Source organism: Drosophila miranda, chromosome XR, assembly GCF_003369915.1.
Source record: "Drosophila miranda strain MSH22 chromosome XR, D.miranda_PacBio2.1, whole genome shotgun sequence".
NCBI classification, from domain to species: Eukaryota; Metazoa; Arthropoda; class Insecta; order Diptera; family Drosophilidae; genus Drosophila; species Drosophila miranda.
In genome coordinates, this window is record NC_046674.1 from 2900590 (window position 1) to 2927792 (window position 27203).

At 49.8% G+C, this 27203-nt stretch overlaps 2 protein-coding genes across 2 annotated transcripts in view; one reads left to right on the top strand and one right to left on the bottom strand.

Moving 5' to 3' along the window:
• The window catches only part of LOC108153362, a 28312-nt gene extending 4940 nt beyond the window's left edge, over positions 1-23372 (top strand). The window contains exons 2-4 of the mRNA XM_017283329.2: positions 19212-19916; positions 20021-20149; positions 20317-23372. Coding sequence (XP_017138818.1) covers positions 19436-19916; positions 20021-20149; positions 20317-21152 — 1446 coding nt within the window. The 5' untranslated portion in view covers positions 19212-19435 and the 3' untranslated portion in view covers positions 21153-23372. The remainder of the gene's footprint in view (positions 1-19211; positions 19917-20020; positions 20150-20316) is intronic.
• A 185-nt stretch (positions 23373-23557) lies between these two features.
• Positions 23558-25075, bottom strand: LOC108165450 (odorant receptor 65a-like). The gene is made up of 5 exons (XM_017301487.1): positions 24921-25075; positions 24681-24852; positions 24089-24612; positions 23661-24024; positions 23558-23611 (listed from the first exon to the last, which is right to left on the bottom strand). Exons 1-5 carry the CDS (start codon positions 25073-25075, stop codon positions 23558-23560), a joined length of 1269 nt encoding a protein of 422 aa, XP_017156976.1.
• Positions 25076-27203: the final 2128 nt, after the last annotated feature.

The window sequence follows — 27203 nt, forward strand, 5'->3', positions numbered from 1 at the left end:
CTTAGCAAGCCAGAGCCATGGCCCCCCCTCCCAAGCCCTGCCGCCCCCTTGCTGCAATAATTTCATTTGGTTGTACAGTTTATTATATAATTTTTGTCCCTTTTTGACTTTTATCTTACGTTTATTATGCCCCATGGAATTTTGCCGATTTCCAGACGCTGCCCAACGCCACCCCACCCCACCCCACCCTTCCGTGCCAACCCCCCGGTCCGGGCCAACGACTGGAGGTCAATGTCTTCCCACCCCCTCGAGACACACTCGAAGACAACGCAGCCAGCACATCCTTCTATGGCTTAGTCCTGGGTAAACTCCCCCCCCTCCCCATCCCCACCACCCCGCTGGCATCTTTAAGAGTTGTAATAACTTTTGCACAACTTTTTGCTTATACATTTTGTTAGCCCTCCTGATGTCTCTCTTCTGTTCTGCACCGCCCCCGCCCCCACCCCTCTATCGTATCTATATCTTTCTCTGCTTCAGCAGCAGCTGGGGCTGGGTCTGGGAGGGGGCGGAGGAGGAGGAGGAGGCGTGTGGCAAAGTGCTAAAATGCCTTGACGCATTCTTTTGCACTTGTTCCTTCGAGCAGCTGTCCAAATGTCAGACTCACTTCCCCATTCCCATGAATAGATCCATTCCAATGGCCATGCCCCCTCTCCTGCCCCTCTCCCGCCCCTCTCCACTCCTCCTCCTGCTCCTGCTCAAGAGAAAACGAACACGAAACGTTGACTTGTAATAATCATAATCGTAAATTTGCAAAAAGCCTGCCCCAGAGCCGAGGCTCCCGTGTCCTGTGCGTCCTGTGCGTCCTGTGGCTGGAGCAGGACTCCTTGGGGGCCGTTTAGCATTTTGCGCGGCTCTTGGAAATGCCTAAGACGGGGCGTGGTCGCTGGGCGTAGGCCGTGCCACGCTGTGTGGCTCGTGTTTGTAGGCGTCATCATCATTATTATGGCCTGTTTTATTTATTTTCTTCTCTTTTGGCATAACAAGTGCGTGGGCTAGGAGCGCGGGAGCGCGGGAGGAGGAGGCCAAGGAGGACTGTCCATCGCCTCTTTGGAGAAAGGCATTTAAAAAGTTTTCTAAACTTCATTTTCAAGTTTTATTACCAGCGCGGAATAAAACGCAAGGCATTTTCTTCTCTTCCTATTTTCCTCTCGTGAGTTTTTTTTTCTTTTCCTTTTCCTTCCTTTTTTTTGTATATTTTTTTTGTTGGTGTTTGCGTGGAAATTTGCTCTATTAAAATTCCAAGACACAGTTATGCCGTGGCAGGAGGTCCCACTCCTTGTCCTCCGCCAGTGCAGCAGATGCCGCGGATGCCACACTCTCTGTGCTGCTGCATTCGGTAGTGGTGGTGGCATGTGGCAGGGTGGCATCGGCAAGTGGCAGCAGAAGTGGAGGAGCCATCAGTTATGCAGGTCGCCTATCTCTCTCTCTGTCTCTGTCCCTGTCTCTGTCCCTGTCTCTGTCTCGCTGTCTGCTTGCCATCCTTCTTGCTTCTTCAGTGCTTATCCTTGCTGGCGGCTTAGCAGTTTTGTAGGATTCGTTCAAGGAAAAGCCAGCCGGCAGCCAGCAGCTGCAGCAGCAAGGACCTCCCGAGTAAGTCTTAGTTATGTGCGACTGGCATTTATCCTGCGATAATAGTAAGTTGTGCTTGAAAGCCCATCAGGAGCGTCTACAGAGGCGTAAATGGGCGGGCTTAGGGGGGGGCCACAGAAGGGGTTTTGTTGAGAGTTATTAGAGCAAAAGTAATTGGAATTGTCGTCTGATTATGGTTAAAGAATATTGATCTGGTTTAATGCTCCTGCTGCTGCTCATCTTTAATGCATTTCTTTTCTCTTCTCAGGGGCGCATACCCCCCTTTGCCATGCCCATGCCCATGCCCAAGCCCGTGTCCTGGCTGCTGGGTGCTGTCTTTGTGGCATATGCTGCTCCTCCTATCGCCCGACAATGTATGCATTCAAACAAGTCACAAGGGAAGCCCCAAGTCCCAGTCCCAGAAACCCCCCCCTCCAAAAGGATGTTCCTTGAATCCTCTACCAAAGTAGCCTTAACCCTTCACCACCCACCGCCATACTGCTCCCTTTTTGGCCATGTCTTCGTCTTGGCTGCTGCGACTTTTTCATGCATTTTGTCCCTAACAAAAATGTTTATCTGTGTAACTGTAAGCAGGATTAACGCATGCCTGCGCAGAGAGGTGGAGAGAGAGGGTGATGGGGAGAGGGGGGGACATAACGAAGAAGAGCGATGTACGGGATGTACGGGATATACGGGAACAAGAACAACAATAGATCAGTGTACGTACAAATGCTCCACCCCCACCCCCACCCGCCTGCCGCCCTTCCGCTCCCCCACCTCCTTCTTCCTCTTCTTCTTCTTCTTGGAATACTTTTGCGGTTTCTTTTACTTCTTTCTTTCGCGCCAGCGTCCATTGTTAAACTTGAACGCCAAAATGGCGAGAGAGCCGGGAGCACTCGTCCCAAGGGGCTGGGGGCTGGGGGCTGAGGCAGGGGCGTGGCGTGGCATTACAAATTTCATGAAAATTGTCCTTAGCTTGGGCTAGGGCTAGGGCTAGGGCTGGGGAGGATGGAGGGGAGGCTGGAGATGTGGCAAAAACTTTATTTTAGTTTCGACCAGATGGAAAGCGTTATTTTATTGAATTCTTTTCGGTTTCTCTGCTCTCCTTTTAAGGATAGCAAAAAAAATACGAAAAGGAGACGTTCTGGATACCCTTATACGCCCCTCGAACCCCTAATAGAGCCCTGCATGGCAACAGGCAACCGGTCAGATCCGAAATTTCGGTTTTTTCTTCTCGCTCACTCTTTGTTTTGTGTGTTCTGGTGGAGAGAATAAGCCAGCAATACAATTATTTGATGGATTTGTGATTTACACTGAAAAAAACTAACGTTCCGAGATAGCTAGGGAATGTTTTGGCCGAATGTGCAGAGCCGAGGTCACACAAACTCCATATTGTGTGTTTTGAGACATTTCAGAGTCTCGGATTCGGTTGTCCTGACTGAAGGCAGGATTCCTACTGATCGCACGCCTTAAAGGGGTATAGTTGCGACTGAATACTGAATACTGAATACTGGGGCTCCAGTATTTACCAATCAAATATCTCAAAGAAGTACGAAGGATCCATTATTGCTCGATAAAAGGATTCAGTCAGGACTAGCTCAGATCATTACTACCCCACCTGGCAGTGTATTACAGGAGGGATGTGTGGGGGGGCTGGTAAAACAGTGAAAATTCTATTGCCACAAAAGTTTTTTCGTTACATTTTGCAGGTTTTTTTCTTGGACATTTGCCTGCTTGATTCTCCTGTCACTCGACTCCGTCCTCCGTCCTCCTTCCGCCGTACTCCGTTCTCCTTCCGCCGTACTCCGTCCTCCTTTTGCCTCCTTCCCCACACGGAAGGCCACACGGGCTGCTCATTTACTTTGTTGTCCTTGTCGCCTGGTCCTTGCCACAATAGTTGTTACTTTTCCTCATCCTCATTCCGCTTCCCCCTGCCCTCCCCCTTCCCCTTGTTGTTGTTGTTTTTGCTGTTGCTGGTAGAAAGTGTTCAAGTTTCTATCGTTTCTATCGTTCTTGTTATTGTTGCTGCAGATTCGGGCTGTGGTCCTTTTTGCATCCTTTTTTTCTGTGGTGCCAGTGGCTGGGGCTGTGGCTTGGGCTGCGGCTGGGGCTGGGACTGTGGTTGTTGTTGCATTAGCCGTCCGTTCGGGCCGTTCGTTGAGGCGTAAAGTTCAATGGCGGGTTAAATGGACTTAATACCGGAACTTTTGAGAACTTTTTTCTCTCCCCATTGGCGAGTAAGTTTTCCATTCGACCAAAAACTTCTGGCGTTGATCGTCCCCCGCTCCTGGACGGAACAAAGTGAAAGTTTCCAATTTTTTTTTTCTCCGTTGAACAGCTTAAAAAGAGATTGGCTTCAGTGGGTCCTCCCGGTCCTCCCGGTCCTCCCGGTCCTCCCGGTCCTTGTTCTTTTTCTGGCCAAAGGATCTGCCAGGTTGTCTGCAAAAGAAGTTTTGTCCCAAAAGTTCGATGGCAATGGGAAAATGTGGCTGTGCCAGTGGCAGTGGCAACAATAAACGATGGCCAAATGTGGTTGAAAGGATAAACTTTTCTTCGGTGACAAAATGGGAAAAACTTGCAAAATTATTCGAAAACGCTCCTTCGAATGGCCCGAAATTGAAATGGAATCTGCTGCACATTTAACTGGCAGTTAGCCCCCGAAACTAGTTCTTCGAAACGCAATGGAAAGATGGAAAAGTGCAGTTTGGTTGCTTTTTAAATCCGAAAAGTTTTCCCCATCTCCCTCTCTGTCTCTCCCTCTCTCGGAGAGTGAAAATCCTCCATACCTTTTGGGCTCTCAGAGCGCGTGTGAAAATTTGCTCGCCCCGTTTCCATCACAACGAAAACTCTTCAGAGGAAACTTGGCCAACTTTAGAGGCGCTAAGAGCCAGCACTAGGGGCCAAATTTGTAGCCAGTTATGCAAAAGAGGCCAGCAAACAAACCGTCAACAACAGCAGCATCGGCGGCAAAAAAAAAGGAGGGCCAAAAAAAAAGAAATGGACGGGCGGGGCGTGTCAACTTTTTCAGCCTTTGGCCAAAGGACATTCCAGCAAATTTCGGTCCCCAAACAGAGGAGGACCACGAGCAGGAGCAGGCAGTGTTGGGGAGGGGGCACGTGGGGCACGACACGGGGCACGACACGGGGCGACAAGTTGTTAAGTAAGCAGCAGAAAACTCAAATAAAAGGCCGGCCGGAATGGGGCTAGTTTTTCGGGGAGTGCTACTCGGGAGTGGAGTGCCTCTCGGATCGGTGTGAGGTGTGAAAAAGGTACTGTGGGGTCGCCCCCCCGTCAAAGCTCGGCGCGAGAGGGCGAGAGAGAGATTTTTCCTTCAAAAGTTTTATGGGGTCGGAAAGTAAACAGAAAACTAAAAGTGAGAAAAGCAAGCGCCGCAGAGATTGAAGAGATTTCAGAGATTCCCGAGAGATATCTATCCCCCCCCCTGCCCCCCAGCCACTCACTCTTCTTGCCTCTTTTTTTTTATCCTCTGTGTTTTCTCTGTGTGTATATACAATATTAAAATTCGCTTATGCCAAAAGGACTGGAGACACAGAGCCCGACATCTTATCTGCGGCTTCTTGGTCGTCTTTTGGTAGGGGTCTTGCTTCTTGCCACTTGCCGCTTGCCGCTTGCCGCTTGCGTCTCGTACCTGCAGTTGTTTTAGGCGGCTTTTGTTTGGTTTCCGCTTCACACTTCCCAAGTGGAAGGTGCGGGGGGAGGGGGAGGGGGAGGGGAGCGGATTCGATGGGTAACACTGCGGTTTATGTGACATGCGGGCCCCGGGAAACTAAAGAAGCAGCAAACAAACGAATGCTGGCAGGTGAGTGGCAGTGGCAACCAGTCGGGCGGGGGGCCTGGGGGGCACAGCCATGATGGTACTCCATGGCGTAGACCCCTGTACAGTGGTGCAGGCAACAGAAGTCATACAAACGTAAGACAAAACGGGGCAGAAGACAAACGACACAACAGACAGACACGAGGACGGAGTGGCAGAGCGACAGAGAGACAGAGAGACAGAGCGACAGACAATACAAGACGTTCGAACTTGTCATACAAAACGCTTTTGCGACAATCAATGGAATTTATGGTCAGAGCCTGAATCCCAGGGTAAAACCCAAAACCCAGACCCAAAAACCCCGAACACCGGCCACGAACCCCTTCTTAAAGCTGACTGACATGTGTGTGTGTGTGTGTGTGTGTGTGTGTGTGTGTGTGTGTGTGTGTGTGTGTGTGTGTGTGTGTGTGTAGTGTTTATTCGCTTTGTGTACTTAAACATTTTTAACGCCATTTGATGCCTTTTCACACATTCGGCAAAAGCGTAAAACAAACACAAAAACCCATTCCCATAGCCCCGCATCGCCGCACCCCCCCGGACCGGGGCACCCCCGCACCACAAACCAAAAGAAAAAACTCAAGAAACACTTAGTCAGCCCATCATCGTCCTTCCTTTAGTTTTTGGGGAATTCAGGACTCAGGATACCAGCAGACCCATAGAGACAGAGAGAGAGAGACAGGGCGAGGGAGGGGGCGGGGGCGGGGCCGGCTACTGTATTGAATTTCACGCATCATTTGGCCCAGGGTTCGGTTGAGTTCAGTTCGGGCCTTGGCTTTGGCTTTGGCTTTGGGTCCAAGGAAAGGGAATGCCTCGGGGCAGCGGCGGGGCGTGGGTGCAACTTTTCGACTTTGCGGCTGGGTTTAAAATTCCTACAAATATGCCACGAAAAAGGGCAAAGGACGAGGGTGGGGGGGGGGGGGGGGCAAGGTGTTAGAGTTGGCATTTAATTTCAGAAAACAGAGAGACAGGTGCCAGGAGGGGAGGAGGGGGTGGAGGGGCGCCAAAGGAAAGGTAATACCCATCTAGTTGGGAAGGTGTTAGGGAGGCTCTGCTGTGGTTCCCCCGCAGCCACGAAGCCCCGAGGCAAGTGGCAAGAGTATCCCCGGAATGTGTCCGGAAAAAGGGTGGAAACAAGCGTGGATCTATGGGCGGGGCAGGGGTGCCCAAAATTCAAGTGAAAACTCGTTGCGCGGCTTAGTCCGGGTTCGCTTTCCCGGTTTCGCCTTTCAATTGAAACCTTTTTCCACCTTTCATAATTAAAACTTTAGTTTTCCCCGCCAGACAGCTTGTACCGATTCGTAAGCCCCAAATACCGAAAACCGCAGAGCACACACACTACAAAGGGGCCTGGGATGTTCCTCCGGGGGCCCGGGGGGCTGTGGGGGCTTTGCGGCCTCCGCCGAATGCCGAATGCTGATTAATGTGGATTGCCCGGGCGATTGCCGGACAAATGTGTGCACATTAGCATTAAAATATATATGTACCTCCTCTGTGCCCCCCTCTCTCCCCTCTCCCCTGTCTGTTACCAACTTTTATTAGACCAATTAGATTGCGGTCAGCAAAAGCTGAAAAGCTACAAATACTCGAATACCGCGTATAGAAATTTCTGTAGTTTTTCGGTAGTTTTTTGTTTGCCATTTAATGGTGCAGTCATTTGCACCCAACAAAAGAGGTCTCCCCCCCCCTATCACCGAGGCTGCCACAGCCACACAATTGTTGTGTGTTCTATAAAGAAATGATATGATGGAGGGGCGGGGGGAGGGCTGGCTACCAACTAATTAGCCATCATCAGCAGCGGCGGCTACACAATTTCCATCCGAAAAATACCAAACACTAAACACTGCACCCCCCCAATCCATCGAGGGGGGGGGGCTCGGAAACTGCTGTGTAACCGCAGGTACATGAGGGTTTTCGGGGGGTTTTTTTTTTTTGTTCGGAGAGAAGCGCGTTAGTAACTAAATTAGCGGCATTTGGTCTCCCGACTGCAGCCGGAGACAGAGAGAGACAGAGACAGAGAGAGAGAGAGAATTATTGAGTCGCAGTGTCTCCTGGCCTCCTCTTTGCTTTGTTCATTCGGGCCGCCGCTTGTTGCCGTTTGCCGCTTGCCTCTTGCCCCCATTCTGTTGTTGTCTGTTGCTTAATTTCCAGTTGCATTTGCTTCTTTGGCTAATACAGACATCTCACCAGAAAAGAGAGGGGCAACGGGGGCAGAGATGTGGCGGGGAAAGCAGAAAGCACTTTTAGATAAAAGGTTTTTCATGTCCGTCGTCTCTCCATTTGAAATTCATTCTCATGGCCAATGCGATGGGATGGCTATGGTCATGGTCATGCCACCACAGACCATCCATGGGATGCATCTCTCCCTCTCCATTTCCCTCTCCCTCTCTCTCTCCCTCTGTCTGTCTGTCTGTCTCTGTCGAAGACAAGAAAACGGTAGTTCAGAGGTAGACCTGAGACCTTCATCGCGGGCTCCACTAAACCGAAAACTTTCAGTGGAAACCATCCCCCCCCCTCACGAAATTATGCATTCAGCGGCAAAGACAGAGGTGGATAGGGGGGAGAGGGGTGTGGTGTGGTTTGGTGGGGTGGGGAGCGGTTTCCTTCGCTTAAAAGCCCCAGCCAGCGGTTTATTAATGTTTGTCCAAACAAAACTTAAGTGTGTCCGTGGCCCTATCGGTGGGCTACTTCATCTTCTGTCGTCTGTCGTCTGTCTTCCCCGTGATTTAAGCCTGGCTAAAATGATTTCGGCTGTCATTAATTTCCATCCTCCAACCGCTGGTAAAAAACGTCAAAAGCAGAGTTATTAGCGTGCGGGTAAAACACGTTTTCCACTTCTGACTGGTGGATGGTGGATGGTGGCTTCTGGCCATTTAGCCGCCTTCTCTCGTGTGTCGTGTCTTCTGAAGAAGCTCTTCCAACATCCAAAATGACAACAAATTAGACAGTTAATGTTAACAATCTTTTATGATATTTACATCTTGTGCCCCTCCCGAAACAGAGAAGGAATGTTTTTTGTGGGTTCTGTGGGAAGATTCCATCCCTCCATCCATCTCCCCCAACCCCCTCCCCGTATAGCAGATCATCTCAAGTAATGCTAAACATTTTTCCATTATTTTCGGCTGCCTTCATGCAATTTTCGCAGGCATTTTAAAGTGCGGCAAAATCGTTTTAGGGCCGACCATCAATCATTTTTGTCTCTGTCCAAAAACGAGGCTCAACTCGAGTTTGCTTTTAGAGTCCTGCCCCCTCCCGCCCGCCTGTCGTTCATCCTTCCAGCTGTCTCCTCAAATCTGTATCTGTATCTGTTCTATATCACATGCCACTGCCACTCCCCCTCTTTCGCAGAGGAGGGGAGGGGTGGCGAGGGGAGCATGTCGACAATACAAATGATGGGAGCGTCAACAAATGTGGGCGTGGCATGGCAGCAGCAGCAGCAGCTAACGGTAATAGAGATAAATTCGCTTCATTTTTTGCTGTCGCTGATAAAAAAAAAACAACAACAAAAAAAAAGGAAAAGAAAGGAAAGGGAACAAGTGTGGTGGGGGGAGGGAGGAGGCTATTGGCTTTGGAGGAGGCGGTGAAATGGAGCTTTACGTGGTTTAGGGCGGCGGGTGGCGGGTAGCGGCGGGGGATTTGGTCTAGTGCCACAGCAGCTGCCTTCTGTGCTCAATCAGCGACGCAAGCGACGCGCTGCGACTCCGCGACGCGACTCGAATCCGCGCCGTGCCGTGCCGCTGACAATGTCATTTGGCGACCACTTTATTGGCTTTAATGACAACGCTGCAAGGTGTCCCTTTGGGGCCGAAAGGAGAAGGAGAAAGCAGAGAGAGTTGTGGAGGAGGAGGAGGAGCAGCTGTTGGCCATCAGCTGGAGTGGCATGCCACGGCAGTGGTTCTGCGTGTAAGCCCTGGTATTACTGCGATTTCATAGCAGAGCTGAGCAGAGCAGAGCAGCCATCAAGCTTACCCGCACCTTCCATCCCCCCCTCCATTCCGCCACACAATTGTTGGCCCCGCCAGTACGTGCGATTATTATCATCAATTTTCTGCCGACTGAGTGAGTGATGATTGTCCCCGGACAACGGAAACCTTCTACTCTTCTTTTCCTTCCGAGCGGGTACCACGATTATTGTGCAGAGACGTCTCCATAGCCATAGGCCTTCGAAGAGCCATAGAAGCAGAGACAAAAAGTTTTCAAAGGTTTGCGGAATCCAAGAATCGAATTTGCGTGTAAATCGGGTAAAAGATCCCCTAAGAGACACTCCATCTATGGCTCGTCCGATATTCGACTCATTTCTGCGCGCAAAAGAGAGCTGAGCGAGTGAGCCTGGGGTCGCCGTATGTAAATGTATGTATTCTGGTCAGAAAAGATCCTCGGAAAGACACTCTAAGAGACATCCACGGCTCTTCTGATATTCGACTCATTTCTGCGCGCACAAGCGAGCTGAGCGAGTGAGCCGGGGTCGCCGTATGTAAATGTATGTATTCTGGTCAGAAAAGATCCTCGGAAAGACACTCCATCCATGGCTCGTCTGATATTCGACTCATTTCTGCGCGCACAAGCGAGCTGAGCGAGTGAGCCGGGGGTCGCCGTATGTATTCTGGTCAGAAAAGATCCTCTAAAAGACACTCCAAGAGACATCCATGGCTCGTCCGATATTCGACTCATTTCTGCGCGCAGAAGCGAGCTGAGCGAGTGAGCCTGGGGTCGCCGTATGTAAATGTATGTATGGATGTAAATCGTGTAATTTCTGGTCAGAAAAGATCCTCGGAAAGACACTCCATCCATGGCTCGTATCAGCGCGCACAAGCGAGCTAAGCGAGTGAGCCGGGGGTCGCTCTTCCACAACTCATCTCATCTTCTTTTCAGGCAATGCTCCTCCAAGGGTATCTCTGCCGTCGGAGATTAGCCATCGCCTGTTCTTGTTGGCTGCTCTGGCTCTTGTTACTGGTTTTTGCTGGGTTTTTTGTTGCCTTGGTGGGTGGCTCGGCGGCATGGCTGCAGTTGCCTCTCAAAGATAGAGAAAAGGTAACATCGCAACAGCAAGACAAGTACTGCCACAACTGGAAGAGGAAGAGGGAGAGGCAGAAGCAGCAGCCAAAGAATGGGGCATGAGATTACAAGACTCCACCGATTCAACCCCATTCCATCCGCAGTCCAGAGCTCACGTCTCTCGTCTCTCCTCGTCTCCCCTCTCTCCTCACTCAGCTCTGGCTGGTGGTTCCTGGCTGATGCTGATTCTGATTCTGGTTCTGGCTGGTTTCTGGCTGGGCGTCTGTAAGCGTTAAAACGAACTCAAGTGGAAAACAATCTAATTTGCTAAAATTCCTTCCGCTCCGCTCATCGCAGCTCCAGCTTTCTCCGCCCTCTCTCTCTCTCTCTCTCTCTGTCTCTCTTGCTGTCTCTTTGGCCAAGACATTTGTACCGTTGCCCGAGACTCTGTTTCTACGTATTTCTCGGATTGCCGTCTATTTCAGATGATGTTGTTGTTGATGTTTTTTGTTCTTCAACTCAATTAAAGTTGATGGCCATTTTGCGTCGTTCTTGGCCAATATTGTTGACTCCGTCTCCGGCTCCGTCTCCGGCTCTGGCTCCGTGGCAGTGCCAGTGGCAGTGGCTTTGATATAGTCGAGAGTCGCAGTCGAGTCGGAGTCTGTTTTATGAGCTCTCCTCTCCTCTGCTTAAGTATATTTATTTGTTTATAATGCGATTGAAGTTACAGCCAAAGGAAAGGAAAGACGGGAAGGAAGTCTGAGGGCTGAGGAACAGCTCTAATTGGTAGGAGACGTTGCTGGGTAACCTGGTAACCCGAATGACCGTCACATGATGGAACCTCTATTCAGTCTATACAGATTTCAATTTCAGTTTCAATCTTCTCCGTCCAACATCCAACAATTTCTTTATTATTTTAATTTCTCTTTCGGGGGGGAGTTGGCTTTTGTTTCGCTTCTTTTTTCTTGGCAGCTTTGACCTTTTGTTGGCTGGTTGTTGCCTTGGCTCTGGGCAGGACGTTAATCTATTGTTTTTGGCAGTCAAGCAGCAGCAGGCATACATGATGACACACAGCCCCAGCCCCAGCCCCGGCCCCGGCCCCGGCCCCCCCCTTTTGGTATTATCGCAATATAAAGAATTTATATACTCTATATACTCTATATGCTATATATATTGTGTATAGTGGAGGTGGAGGTGGAGCTGGGGCTGGAGAGAGATGTCTCTTTTTCCTCTGGTCCCTGGTCTCTGGTCCCTGGTCTCTGGTCCCTGGTCCCTGGTCTGTGTGTGTTTTCCTATTTTGCTATTAATGTCAGGGAAAATATTTTGCTTGCGATTGGAAATTTGTTTGTCTTCTTGGGCCGTGTCCCCGTGTCCCCGTGTCCCCTTGTCCCAGTGTCCTCTTGGCCGGACAGTGTCCTATCGCTTCGTATCGTATATCCCTCTGCTGCCCAGACAGTTGTCCTTGTTAGCTCTTGTTTGTTGTCCGTTTCGGTGCTTTATGACTTCACACACAGAGAGCCGGAGCGCAGGAGAGCCGGAGAGCAGGAGAGCCGGAGAGCAGGAGAGCCGGAGAGCCTTTTGATATATGAGGCATTTGCATGTGCCATAAATTGCTGTTGGCTTTGGCTTTGGCTCCGACTTTGGCTCGGCTTTAGCTCTCTGACTTCTCATTTAATATTCATAAATTCTTCGTCTGCTGCACAACAAAAAAAAAAAACATGGGCCAAGGACCAGTGGGAAAGTGACTTTAAAGGTACCCTCTAAACGGGGAAAAACCCATGAAAATCCCCTCTCATAGAAAGGAAAGTCCCCCGATCGTAATGATCGTCGGATCGTAATGATTTTTGGTATTTCGATGGATCATATCTTTACTGTGGACACCACAGGCCGTTCCCCAGACCCCTACAGGGTATCAAATAAGGGGGATTCCTCCCCCTCCTGTTCGCCGGGGAGGGGTGCTCGGTGCTCGGTGGTGTGGGACCTAAACTAATTTCTAGAGCCCAAAACTGTTGTCATTTATTCTCGCCGCACCCTCCACTAAGCCTCTCCAAATCCCCCCATTGGACCCCCCACCCCCACCCCCTCCTGCTCGCCTGCTAATTGTTTTATGTGCCAAGATTTGTGTCCTTGTCTGTGTTTTCGCTTTCGCTTTTGGGTTTTTTTTTTTTCTGCAGCCGCCCTAAACATGTTTTCACCAGCCACGCCCACGCCCTCGCCCGCGCCAACCGCCTACAGTACACTAGCTATTGTCGAGGGAGAGGGGGAGAGAGGAGAAGGGGGAGGGGGAGTGGCTGTTTTCACTTGCTTTTCGATTAGAATGTGCTGCTTACTTCCTACTCCTCGCCCTTCGCCCTCCTCCTGCTCTATTCAGGAATTAATTCATTTTATGCTTCCTGTGTATCTGTATCTTATGGATACACGGGGGATACATTGACCTGCTGCTGCTCCTGCTCCAGCTCCTGCTCCTGCTTACGCCTACATATTGATTTTCGTATTTATTTAACTTCTCTTCCCCCTCCCCCCGCCTCTCCTGCTGATGATTTCTATTGGAGCTGCTGCGCCTGCAGGCGGGTGTCCCGCCCCCCCAGGTACAGCAGCCGCTCGATAAGGCAGTCCAGAGCGGGGGCTCGGGGGGGGTGCTGGCAAATCCCTCATAAGCTGGTTAGCCTTAACGAGCATCTACTGTACTGTTCTGAACTGTGGTCCCTGCGCTGCGCCCTCGTCCTCTGGCTGCCAAGAAAAATGATTGCAAAAGCAAAGTGGCCCGAGAGCCAAAGGTGAAGCCCTTCTTCTCCCCAGTCCCCCCCCACATTCCCTTCTCCACTGCTTCTCCTCCTTTTTGCGCGTGTGTGGCCCGCGGCTGCCCGGGCAAATCTATCAACTGCCGCTGCTCCTCCATCTGCGGGGGCTCTCCCTCTCTGCATCCTGCGCTGCTCTGTTCAGGGCTGCCTTTATTGAGTTTGTTCGCCAGCAAATTGCATTAGACACTTGGCAACAAAAAGTACGACTATGAAAGGCAACGTGTAGCGTGTAGCAGAGGAAAAGCTGGAGGAAAATCTAGCACCAGGAATCTCCGGGGCAGCAACGATTTTATGCTCGAGCCATAACTTTGGCGTTTGCAGCGTCTTGTAGGTGCTGCCACAAGACGGCGGTGCAGCGGCAGCGGCAGAAAATTTGAAATTAAATTTTCAACAAGAAATATATCATAAATATTATGCACATATGCAGCAGCAGCAGCAGAGAGAGAGAGAGGGGGGCAGAGAAGGAATGCTGCTCCTCTATCTTCCAAATATCTCGAGTGGCATGCAGCATGCAGTCTTATCCCTTCTTTCAACAAGTGCTGTGTCTGTCGGTGTGTGTGTGTCGAGGGATATATATGTATGTATCTCAAGTGGTGTGTGGCTGCGTGTGGCTTGGGCATCCCTTTCATCCTTTTCTTTCATCATCAGAATGCGTTTTCGGGGGTAACACGATCCATACCCGCCCCCCTCCCTCGCTCCAGAGGGGCATTTTCTTAGCTCAAAACTGAAGCCAAAGCCGAAACTGGTGGGAGCATTAATGTCTTATTGACAGCTCGGGATTAGAGCTAAAACCAGAAGTGCCTGGCAGCCCGGGCGAGTCTCTTTGTGTGTTTGAAAAGGGATTATAAAGCGATTTGTTTGTCGAAAATTATGAATCTGGGAACACAGAGTGTCCGTCTGTCAGTCAATCGGGTAGCGGCTCCCACACGCTGTGTGTGGCTCAAGGCAGAGCTCTGGGGTTTTCCCAGCAAATCTCTTGGCTTTTGTCCAAAGGGGGGAAGGGGCAAAGGGGGAAAGGGAAGTTTCATCAATTTCTGACAGCATTTACTAGTTGATTTTGTCAGGGGCTTTAGAGGGTATTTAACAAGAAACGTTCCACCAAATAATGGCTAAATTTACTTATCTCAAAGGGGGAGCCCATCGTTAGGCATCCACTAACTGTTGTCCCCCAGAGACAGCGACAGAGACAGCGACAGCGACAGGTCTCTCTCTCGCTTTCTGCCTAATCTTTACTGCGAGTCTTTTAGTCGTATCTTGTAGGCCACATTTCAGTTTCCCAACAATGTTTGCCCCTCTCTCTCTCTCTCTCTCTCGCTGAGATCTTATCTCCCCGACATTCCCCTTGGGCTTCATTAGTAGTCTCGATCGAAGAAAGAAATGCCAGCAACAATAGTCGTTGTCATTCGTTGATTTCCACATTCAAAAGATTTCAATTTCAATTTGAATTTGAATTTGAATTGGCAATAAAACTCCAAGTTTATCAGCTGCCGATGGCTCGGATGTGATCGGATCGGATGGGATCGGATCGGATCGGGTCTGGGCTGCGGCTTTTCCAGTTATCCAGTTTCCAGGGCAGCCCCTTGGGCTGCTCAACACTGCAACTCGTTATACAACTCTATTAGTTTCTTCTTTCTTTCATTTTTGTCCAGTCGCTGGCGCATACAAATCAACTAATTTCGAGTCCAGCCAAATCTCTCACTCACTCTCTCCCACTCTCTCTCTCCCACTCTCTCTCTCTCTCTGTCTCGCTCGGAGCTGCACTCGAAAACATTCGATTCGATTCGTTTTTCTTTGTCCTCATAATTTATGTAAATCTAACAAAAGTTGTCAATTTCCATCTCTACACTGAGAGAAAATGTATATATAAATATAGATACATATTTAAAGCATTAAGTCTTTTTAAATTGAAATATAAAACCCCTTAAAAATATAAATAAAACAAAAAACCGATTTTCATATAATTTTGTAATTTTTTTGACATATAATTTCATTGTCTTTGATGTGAACAAGCCATAGCTCACTTTTCCTGTATTTGGCACTGTTTTCCTGTACTATTTTCTCCCATGCGAAAGATGATACTTGAGAAAAGGCTCTCCTCAAAGGTGTGCTAACAAAACTATATCAAATCCCTGAAAATGGGCCCAATCTCAGCTAATGGTGAATCTATTAAGCCGAAAAGCAATACTCAATACTCAATGTGTTATACAATAGTTCCTTCTGATTCCAATATTCGATCCAAACTTATGAAATAAAGTGTAAATATTCGCGGCTCAGTGATTTTTTCTCCGGGTGTATCTGTGAGGGTGGGAGAGGGGAGAGATGCTGGTTACATTTGAATAAAATTTCAATTTTCATGCATTCCCTTGTCGGTAAAATGGGCCTGCCTTTTGCTCTTGCTTTCGTTTCCATCAATTCTATTCGTTTTGTGGAGTGTTTTAGCGGGGAAACTCAATTACCCAGCACACGCACACTTTTCCCCTCCCTGGCACTGGCCCTGGCACTGGCTCTGGCTCTGGCACTGTGCCAGTGTCCAGAAGAGGATCCTTCTTGTTCCTATTATTAGTGCAAATTAGGTCCTTCTTGATGCCCACAAACAGAAATGCCAGACACGTATCCTGTGCCCTGGACAGCCCTGAATATTCGTTTGAGGAGCAAAGAGCAGGGCCGTTACTCCTCCGATGAACATTCCGACTTGAGATGCATTCCATTCCATTCCATTCCCTTCGACTGCCCGCCCCGCCTGACCTTTTGCTCTAGTTTTCGGGCCTGGACTTAAAATTTAATTTGATTTCTCCACTTCTTATCGGAGGATATTTTCGTGCTGGTTTTTCCGAAATAAATTCTAAATAATTCCCCAGATTACAGCAACCTTTATGGTAATTAAATACCGACTCTGCAGTGTTTTTTCTCTGTTGCAAATCGAAATGAAAATTCAAATAAACTCCAGAGGGGAGTGAAATATTTAGGTAATTAAGCCCAAAAGTGGCGGCGGTTTACTGCGAATTTCTGTGTTAATTTGAGAGCAGAGCAGAACATTTTTGGCAATTTCTCTCCGACTGTTTTCATGGATGGATGGGGTGGTGGGGGGGGGAGGGGGGGGGGGGGGGAGTGAAAAACACTATGTTTCGACGCACAACCCCCCCCGCTCCCCGTCGGGCAATATTAATTTCTATACGCTCATATTTGATGGCAAATAAAAGAGCACGAGGAATATATAAATGAAAATAATGTTCAAACATTTCGCACTAATTAAAAAGGCAGCCGGGATGAGTCCCTGCCTCTCGGTCCTTCCCTCAGTTCGGCGGTAGGGGGGTACGGGGGTACGGGGGAATGGGTGCGGAAATATAAATATTGAATCGATGCTGCTGCTCCATAGAGGGGTGTGCCGGGCCGTGGGGGGGGGGGGGGGGGGGGGGGGGACATGTGTAATTGCTTTTCCCTCCTGCGCTGCGGCGAATATCGATTGTTGTCGATTGTCCAGTTATTGATGTAGCAAGCAACTCTGTTTGTTCACAGTTTCCATACCCTGTAAAGGGAGCACCGGCAGAGGGGTAGAACCCACTAGGCCAACCCCTGCTCACTCGCCTCGAATCACTCGAACAATCAGGGAACCAGCCTCATTTTTGAGAGGGTTTCTTCCACAGTCTCCATCCCCAAACCACCCACCACAGTAGAGAGTATCTTTAAGTCGCGAATTTCCATTCCGTTGGCTTCTTCTTCTTTGCGTTTTACCGTTTCGTTTTGTTTGATTTTGGTTTGGGTGGGCGTGGCACCACGTGTGGGCGTGTGCGGGCACCTCCATTCGAATGGCAAACAGAGGAAGCCGCCGGCGGGCACGTTTCCACGCAAAAAGCTGCTGCCAACGATTGAAACTGAAGACGCGTTTTTGTGGCTTTTTTGTTGTGGGTTTTGTTTTTTTTTTTCCCCACCCCCTCTTGGTCGGTCGGACATTCAATTGAAAGAGCGCCTCGCACGGAGGCGGCCCACGCACTTGGCAGCTGCCTCACAGCCTGGCGGCCTCACAGCCTGGCGGCCTCACAGCCTGGCGGCCTGACAGCTGTCGCAACATTGCCAAAGACTCAACTTGGACTCGACTCCGCGACTCCGACTCCGAAATTTTCTCCACAGCTGCAACCCGATGAGCAGTCATCAAAGGCAAATCAAACAGGGGCAGCAAAAGGGGGGGAAAGCGGGTGTCCAGGGGGGGGGAAGCCAAAGCTCACGTGACTTTACAATTTATTTCAAGCATGCAGCAAAAATAAATTTATTAATAGCCCGCGCGACTCCGCAGAAGAAAAGGAATTACTGCCACCCACACAGCCCGCTGTACGATATATGTATCTGCTTCCCCAATCCCCCGATCCCCCGATCCCCAGTCCTCAATACGGCACTCATCCAGCTCTTCAGCACTCGCAAGGGGGGCGGAGGTCTGTGCTCATTCATTCATTCATTCATTCAGTCAAGGAGAAAGAGATTCGCAGAGTCGGGAGTCGCATTCGCAATTTTCGCTTTGCGTGGAACCAAAAAGAGTTCTTTGGGGTTCGGGTTGGGGTTGGGGTTCGGGCTCGGGTTTTCGCCTCGAAATTTATGCGCCTCACGTTTTCCCATTTTCAAGAATGACTAAATATCGTTTACACCCAACGAACTCCTTGCCGCTCTGCCACACTGCCACACTGCCAGTCGGTGCTTTTCCTGCCATAAATGTATCTCGTGGATGCAGTTCTTCTGCGTGTGCAGTGCCTTCCGTCTTAGCCAAAAGTTTAATTAAACTTTTCCCATTCCAAGAGACCAAAAAACCCAAAAACAAGGCAAAGTAAAACATACTATATTTTATATGCAATTGTTTGCCTGCCTTCCGCGGGGGGTGGGGGGCATGCCACGTGGCAAGTGGCAAAGGTAATGGGCCAGCATTTTTCTTGCTGCAGATGCAGTTTTTCATCTGTTGAAATTTTCGGCTGCTGCCGCTGCTGCTAATGCCCGAAACGTGTCGGCCGCTTATGGGATGGTAACGATAGAGGATTGAATGGATGGCCCAGAGGATGGAGGACGGAGGATGGCGGTTGCCACAGAAGCTGCCAGCAGCAGACGAGGAAAACTTTGTGAAAGGAATCGAAGTTTTTGCCCAAACATCCCACCCAGGGAGCGCCCATCCAGCCAGCATTTCACCTGCCGATTAGTTGAGTCTCGATTCTGGGAGTCTCGGTGCTCGTTGCTCGGATCTGGGATCTCCGCTTTCTGGCGCTTGCAAATTAGCGTTAATTTATCATGATTATTGCCCTGCAATGTTATCCGTAAATTGAGTTTGTTTCGAGAGTCGCTAACTGGCAGATACAATTTCAGCGCGGGGGTGCACAGCTATAGGTTGCTTTTAATAATGCCCGGAGTACTCCGCTTCCCACTCTCCGAACAGAACTGTAACTAATGCTGACTTCCAGACTGATATCAGGCTGTCAAGCTGTCAATTCTCGTTAGCATTGCCTGCCATGTGTGTGATATGTCCTCCCATTCAGCCCTCTCTCGCTGGGGATGTGTGTGTGTGTGTGCGCGGAGTTGCTACTTCAGTGGAAGTATCTGCTGCTCAAAAATTCAATTTCCAGCTGAAAAGATACACCAGCATCCATCGTGGGGCTGGGGGAGGGGCAGGAATTGACTGCCAGGAAAGATACAAATTGGAAATAGGTAGAAAAAAGTCATTGAAAAACGATTGCTGACATGAGACTCGACTCGACTCGACTCTCCCCCTCTCTCTCTGTCTGTCTGTCTCTGTCTCTGTCTCTCTGGCAACATGTGGGGGCACGGAAGGTAGTCTTGGGTCCAGGATTAGCACCAGAAATAGAAGATTCGAGAGAGAGAGAGAGCGCGAACGGCAGTCACGGAGTAATGGAATTATTTGGGGATTCCATCTGCTCCTCTCTTCTCTCTCCTCTCTCTCTCTCTCTTACAGCACAATCAAGACTTTAATTGGCAAAAGCCCAGGACTAACTCTTGCTCTCTTTTGTTTCCGATTTTTGCAGCTATAGTTTTTTCGCCGGATAAGAGCCGGAGGGAGAATCCAGTGGCCGTTCATCATGCGCTAAACGGAGCAGCGAAAGGACAACGGCGATAACCGAGCAGAGGAACGAAGGAACGAGCGAACGAAGGAAGGAAGGAAGGAAGAACCAGTCAAAGGACACACCAGAAGAGCAGCAGCCGCCCCCGCCCCCCTCCGCTTCCCGCACCACCCACCACCCACGGAAAGATGCCATCCATAGCCAACAGCAGCAGCAACTTCCTGACTGCCAACGATGCGCGTCTCAGTTACGTTGTAGATCATGTGGCATCCTCAACGGCATCCTCATCCGCATCCTTAACCACATCCGGATCCGCCTCCGCCCTCGATGCTGCCTCTACCTCCGCCTCCGCCTCCGCCTCCGCCTCCGCCTTTCCCCCATTCAGTCCACCGCGGATTGAGAGTCTGGTGGCCAGCTCTGCGGAGCAGGACTTGAGCAGCTTCGGTGACGTGACATTCGACATCTTCGACGACGATGACGATTTGTTCGGCTCACCGATGGCCTTCGATGCCACCGAGCAGGGCCTGTGGAACGGCCGCTTTGTGCCGCCGCCGCCGCGTCCCCCCTTCTTCGTCGACGAGCCGGTGCTGAGCGATGGCCTAACGACGTGTGATCTATGCTCCTGGGCCATGCCCACGAAGAACACCTTCATGTTCGAGGGTACGATAGGTGAGTGTTCCCATACGATTGCACATCCACTAGCAACCACGAGACACAAAGATACTAGATACATGTGTAACCCCCCCCCCCCACTCTATGTCTCTCTTTTGCAGAAAAGGCCACAGAACTGGGCTGGCCGCTGACGCTGATCATTGTGTCGGTGCTGTCGGCGCTGCTAGGCGCCATCATCATGATTGCTGTGGTGCGATGTCGCCGCAAAAAGTCCTCCAACAATCGGAATGGTGAGTCCTCCTCCCTCCACCCTGCACCCTCCTTCTTTCTCCTTTCTCTGTACCAGCAACCGTGTTGACTCTCACAACATTTGCCGACTGTGTTTTCGCTTCTGTGTCTCACATTTTCAACTCTTTTTCTCTCTCCCACCCTCTCTCTCTCTTGTGGCATCTTGTAGACACGCACGTGCAGTGGTGGTCCCGGAACAAGCGCGCCCACGGCAATAGCCTCAGTGGAGCGGGCGGCGGCAGTGGTGGGGCCGGTGCCAATGCCGGGAGCAGCGCCAACCTCCACCACCACCCCCACAATGGGAGCAACAATAACATCAGCAACAACAACAACCATTTGCGGCGAAGCAACATCTATACGGCACACCCGGCTGACAGCATACGATGCCCGTTGCCGCTGCCACTGCCGCTGCCACTGCCACTGCCACTGCCACCATCCTCGTCATCGCCCACGCTGGGGGGCACAGTCATGGCCATGACCATGTCCCCATCATCATCATCCACAGCAGCAGCGGCGGCGGCAGCGGCAGCAGGAGCGAATGGAGCAGCAGCCAGCGCGCCTCCGGGCCAGCACTACTTCCATCCATATCACCAGCAGCATCAGCATCATCCGCATGCACATCCACAGCATCCACAGCATCCCCATCATCAGCTCCAGCTGCAGCATCAGCATCAGCTCCACTCGCATGCACATCATCCGCATCATCAGCAGCAGCAGCAGCAGTCGTTGCAGCAGCAGTCGTTGCATCATCATTTGCCGCTCTACCCGCATGACTGTGACGAGGACGCCGCCTACGAGGAGCCCGAGTACCATCAGCCCCAGCAGCTGCGCTCGGCCCACAGCTGCTCCTCCATATCGTCGGCCTCGCTTTCGGTTTCGGTCTCGGCCCCCTCCTCGCCAGTCCCCACCGAGGCCTCCTCCTCCGCCGGACTGGCGGCAGCGGCAGCCATTGCCGCTTGCCACTGGCCGCAGGCCACTGCCAGCACGATGGTGATTGCCAGCTGAGAGTCGGTCGACGGCTGCTCCTGGACGGTGCAGCCACAGGAGGCGCCAGGAGGCACCAGCAACAGCACCAGCACCAGCAACTGGATCTGGCAGTGACATGTTGCCCCGCAACAACATTTCAGCGCTGGCGGTGGCAATGCTGCTGCTCAAGATGCTTAAGATGCGGCGCACATATTCTGGTGCAGATCATAAAAAGGATTACACGTAACAATTTTGTCAAGTCCATAAGCATCTAAAGGATACACTACCGAAAGCTGTATCTCTCGTGTCCCTCTGTGTGTGTGCGTGTGTGTGTCCCTCTGTGTCTCTGTGTGTATGTGTGTGTGTGTGTGTGTCTCCCAATTGGGAAAACCGAAACGAATTTAGTGTCACTTCCGTTTCCGTTTTGCAAACTATCGAACCAGACAGTCAGACAGTCAGCCAGGCAGCCCAGGAGGCAGACATTTCGGTTTGTGGTATGTGTGGCACCGCCAGCATGAGAAGGATCCAAAGCAGGATGCTCTACCCCTCGCTCGCTCTTTACATGCCATGCACGTTTCATCCTTTATTGCCGTTCGGCATTAGAACAGGGATTTTGTCAGATTAAAGCAAATAAAGGGCGTGTGGCCTCTGTTTGCACCCGACATTCGCATTCGAACTGGCGATGGATGCCACAAGTTTAAATCGTTGTGCGTCCTGTGGGAGGGGGAGGTGGAGGGGCTTGGCTTGTGCGGCAGGGTATGCCGGCTCTACTGCCAGATGCTGCAAATAGGATATAAAATACGACCCGTAGAGGGTAAGCCTCAGTCGAGTTGCTCAATGGGACGTTTCCTACTCGTTGTTTTTTTTTTTTTTTCGGGACTTAAGCTGTTACACGAGTGTCTGTGTGTGCGTGTGTGTGTGTGTGTGTGTGTGTGTGTGTTTTGTGGTGTAGCCTCTCGGGACGGGGATCTATGTATCCGCTGGAACCCGCCCCCGCCCCCCGCCCCCCCGACAACTTTGTGGCTTTTCACTTCATTCCAAATGACATGAGCAAATAGATTCCACCACTAACAAGAAACAGAATCATTAAAAACAGTGTAAATACCGAAAAAGGCACAAGGCAAAGGAAGGCCAGAGAAAGTCCAGCCGAAAGGTACTAAAGAATTAGAGAGAAAAAAACGGAAATACTCGCATGAATACGGATACCCACAAAATCAAGCATTTAATAGGCATTTCTGCATTTGCATTTGCATTTTTTAAACGAAAACAAATAAATATATATAGACAAGCATATCAGATTTAAACACAAACTAAAAAAAATACAAATTAAAGCCCCGCATAAAACGTACTTAAACAATCATCAAAACTAAAACTACCAACAAATAGAAGGAAAGATAAACAAAACAAAAAACAAACAAAAACAACAACTATTGTACATAGAATTTGTTGCTCCAATTAGCAATTAACTAAGAGAGCATTCAGCCGCAAGTTTCTACGACTAAATATCGCATTAATCGACAAAAGCATTCCTCTCTCTCGCTCTCCCTCTCCCTCTCTCTCTCTTTAAAGGTTAAAGTTTAGAATTTTTTTTTTTTTTTTTATACACTAAGCAATTTACTAATTTAAAAACTAGACAACAGCAAAAAACAAAAACAAAAGGAAAAACAAAAAAAAATGAGAATAAACCAACCAAAGACTAGTCATTTAAGTGGAAATGTTGCTATGTACAAAAAAAAGAAGATAAATATGAATAGTAGTAGTGTCCCCCCCCCCCCCCCCCCCACCCTCCGACAGGGGGACGGGGGGGAATAGTATAGCGAGTTCATTAATTCGATTTATGGAATGCATTCCAATCGGGATCGGGGGAGGGAGGGGCATTTATTAGTTTTACGAAATGAAAGAACAACTGCAATATTGTATTTTAAATATTTATTCATTAAATGTGCACACACGGCCCCCTTCTCCATCCCCTTCTCCCCCCCTCATCTACCTTTCTTCCCTGCCACAAAATAACAATAATCGTAATTAGCATTTATAATGGGAAAAAAAAAACAAAACGAAAATGAATAAAAAATGAGCAAAAAAACATACAAAAATATACACATACACATACACATATACATATACATATGCATACGTATGTATGTACTACTACGAGCAACTCAAAATGTTCCAAAAAATGTTTAGAATAGATGAAGCCAACTAATTACGCGGAAAAGCAAATATTGTACATCCAGTTCATAGTTTTCGCTAAAAAAATAAATTAAAAAAAATTACAAATTACAAATTTAATTGTGCAGAACTAATTTAGGCACACAAAAAACACAAAAAACGACAATGAAAACAAAACAAAAAAATAATAAAAATAAAATATAAATACAATAAAAATAAAAATTGAATTTGTTTTTATTTCAAGGGGCAATCCAGCGGTCTATTCTTCCAAACTAGTCCAGGGTTTTCAGCAGGAGGGTGAGGATGCTGTAGCACTGATTCAGGATCTGAAAGGATATTCATCAGAGAGGATAGTCCATCCCTTCAGCCACTCACAGCCATGTAGTTGCTCAGGTTGAAGGCGGGAAAGGGACTGGCCCTCATTATCAGTGGACGCTGCGAGCGGCGGACGATGAACGCAATGTCCCGGTGGATCCGCTTGGAGCCAACGCTCGGATCGTAGGCCTCGTAGGCGGCGTGGGCGACCTCCAGCGACTGCTGGGACATCATGTCGCCGAACTTCGACCAGAGCGAGAGGTGTCCCAGGGCCAGAATCATCAGGACCATGAACTCGGCTGCCACCTTGGGCTCGTGCCGGGCCATCAGGGCCTCGAAGACCGAGAGGGAGACCAGCAGAAAGTTGACAGTCATTTGCATGATGAGGGGTCCGTGGAACAGCTGATTGCAGCGATCGACAATGCTGGAGAAGAGACAGTGCTGCCAGTTACTGGGGGAGGCAGACCAGACTCCATCTGGAGGCTTACAGAATGATACTCTGGTGAGTCCCGACCAGACGAGTCAGCTCCAGGCGCAGCCGATCCTCGCTGCCGTCGCCCCAGAAGTGCCGGAGCTGCTGCAGCTCCACGCACAGGACACTCAGGGCAGTCGTCACCTGGCCGTAGAGGGAGATGGAGAGGCCCTCCGTGGCCACGAGCCAAATGTTGAGGTACGCCATGCTGAAGCTCTGACAGACGTAGATGACGAGGTGGGCAATCGGGTGCTTGGCCGGGTCGTGCAGCTCCAGCGGGAAGACCGCATGGATGGGCAGGCTCTGATCGGCCCAGAAGGGCGTGACAATCAGGAGCACGACAAAGACGACGACTGCAACGAACCACACGAAGTCCAAGCCAACATTTAGCAAGAAGTGATGGCGCTTGATCGCTCGACAGGCCTCAGTGCCTGGACCTTTGACCTCTGCATGATGCGATGCCTCCAGGATGTCTATTAAAACGTCCACTTCATCCGCATACAGGCTGAAGAAAACCATCTTGAAGACTATGAAAAACATCTGTAAGAAAAGAGAATATTCCACTTCCACTTCCGCTCTCCCTCCCTCTCTCTCTCTCAATCACAAACCCCAAGCATAAAGGCCAGATCACGACCCGTCTCGACAATATCGTCCAAAGACTTCAGCAACCCGTAGAACATCGAGGCGTACAAGGCGGAAAACTGCACGAGAAGAAACACATGCCACGCCCTTCGCAGAGGCTGTCCCTTCTCCTCGGAGTTCACGTAGAGTCCCATAACCCTGAATCAGGTGCGAAAATCATGTAAGTTCTTACAGATTCAAGCGTACTTTTGCACCCCACGACAGACTTCATTTGATCCCGACTGTAGTACGCGAGGCTGTGCCTGTTGACCATTTTTGGATCGCTCAACAGACCCCGGGCATCCAGAAAGACTCCGATGAAGCGATTCCAACAGCTCTTCAGGCCAAATGCGCTGTGGCGGTCCCTGGGTCCTCCGACCATTTTGCCGACTGAATGGATACTGAATGCTGAACGTGTGCCTGAGTGGTGCAGTGGCCACCGGTGGCCACTTGGTGCCATTTTATTATGCATACTTGTGGCATTGTGGAACACTCCTCCATGCATATGCAATGCACAACTTTTGTTACCCTTTCGAGGGTGGATGCATTCGCTTGCCACTGATTTTGGATCCCTAATCGTACACCTACAGACGATCGTTTGAGATTCCTTTCAGGCCCCAGAAGCCAATAGCAAAATGCATACAGAGGCTCGTCCAGGGTATTAGGTAAACAACATGCATGCATGTGCATGACTAGGCACACTGATGCCCGCTTCCCGTTCCTCTGATTGATTTGCCTGGAGAGAACTTTGCCAACCCATAGATGATTTTAATGATATTTTTAGTAGATGGCAAACTTCTTTTCCTTCTAAAGATAATCCTAAACGATTATGTGCTTTTACAAGGTAAGCAAAGGTTTTTTCAAGACATCTCCACAAAATGGATGGATGGACGGATGCCTCCTCCGAAAGGGTATCTGGAGTATCTGGAGTATCTGTGCCTCTTCCTGCCTCTACGTGGTGCCCATTGTCGTAATTGCAGGACGAGAAATTCACAGCTGCTCACCGACGCCTGGGAATCCGTTTGGTCGGTGGTAATTGTTGCAATTGTTCCAATTACAAATACAAGTAATTCTCTAACGAAACCACTTAAAATTCCAACGATTTGCAATGCGATTTCTCTCCTCCCCCACTCACAACATTAATAATCCCCGGCAATAATAATATATAAAAATGAGAAACGATTTAATTTCATTTTCATAAGAGATCTCCCCGAAAAGTGAAAGTAGGAGCAGAGCAGGCACTCGGATTGTTAAAAAATAAAGAAAAATAATCAGAAGGCAACCGAAGGAGAGGCTAAAATATTTAGGTTGTTCGGTCAAGAAAGAAGTAAGGAATATTTATGCCATTTATGACACGAAAGGCCCTCCGAACGTGCCCCAGAGATTGCAGCATTTTTGCATATTTGCGGCACGAAGCGACGAAGCGGTGAAGCGGTGAAGCGGTGGCAAGCGAAACCAAATGAAATGCAGAAAATCCACTCGAAGGAGATAAAGCAAAGGGGACTGGGGACTGGGGATTGGGGATTGGTATTGGGGGCTCCGTTGAGCAGCCTCGTCGCAGATTGGGGCACCTCTCAAGAGACGTCCGTCCGTCGGTCCGTCCGTCTGTCCCCCAATCGAAAGCGAAAGATTTCATGCCCGATATGAACATATGGTCATATGGATCGTCGTCGTCGTCGGAGGAGGACTCATACTGCTGCCGCTGCTGCTGTTGGTCCTCGTTGCCGTTGTCGTCGCTCTGTCTGTGGTCTGTGGGTGGCAGCGGGCGAAGGTCCATTTGCATATTGGAACGATTGAAATGCCCCAGACGGACAGCAACAGACAATTGTGTGTGTGTGTGGGACAGCGACTGAGCCGAATCGAAGGCGAAGGCGAAGCGAAGCGAAGGCGAACCCAACTGAAAGAAAGATCTCCCGCGTCTGACAAAAAGTGAGATCCATGGGGCTTTCCTTGGAGGTAGCGAAAATGTCATGCGGTTTTATGACTTCATTAGCGACAGCCAACAGCCGAAGAGGAATTTAATGGACCCTCCAAAGGCACCCTCCCCACTCTCTCCCCACCCGCTCTCCTGGTGCTGCTGCTCCTGCTGCTGGCTCGGGTTTTATGTGCTGCGGTTGACAAACAAATTTGAGGGACATTTTCGTGTGCTCCGCTCCTGATGAGAAGGAAATGAAAGTTAGCCCCGGAATGGTGTAAAGGGGGGCCGGAGGGGGGAAACTAATCAGAGGATAGCCTTGTGCCACAGTCGGCCGGCAATCTGGACCTCATGTCACGAGCTACCAGTACTAGTTCGAGACGCGACAGCGACAACAACAGAAACGGAAACAGATGATGGGGATGAGGATGGGGATGAGGATGGGGATGACGATGATGATGTGCATATGAGGTTGCCTAATAATGAAGTCGTGCATGGCATTTGTCCTCAACGGTTCGATGATTAAGAGCCTGCCTGTTGGCTGCTGGTCTGCTTTTGGCCTGGCTCTTGCCTTGCTCTTGCCTGGCTCTTGCCT

What these genes read in the sequence shown, in the direction of transcription:
- LOC108165450 (XM_017301487.1), bottom strand. Translation starts at nt 25,075, where the DNA reads ATGGTCGGAGGACCCAGGGACCGCCACAGCGCATTTGGCCTGAAGAGC. An exon ending in ATCTGGCCTTTATGCTTGGG is followed by an intron (nt 24,613 to 24,680) that starts GTTTGTGATTGA and finishes CTTTTCTTACAG; the next exon opens with ATGTTTTTCATAGTCTTCAA. An exon ending in ACCTGAGCAACTACATGGCT is followed by an intron (nt 23,612 to 23,660) that starts GTGAGTGGCTGA and finishes ATATCCTTTCAG; the next exon opens with ATCCTGAATCAGTGCTACAG.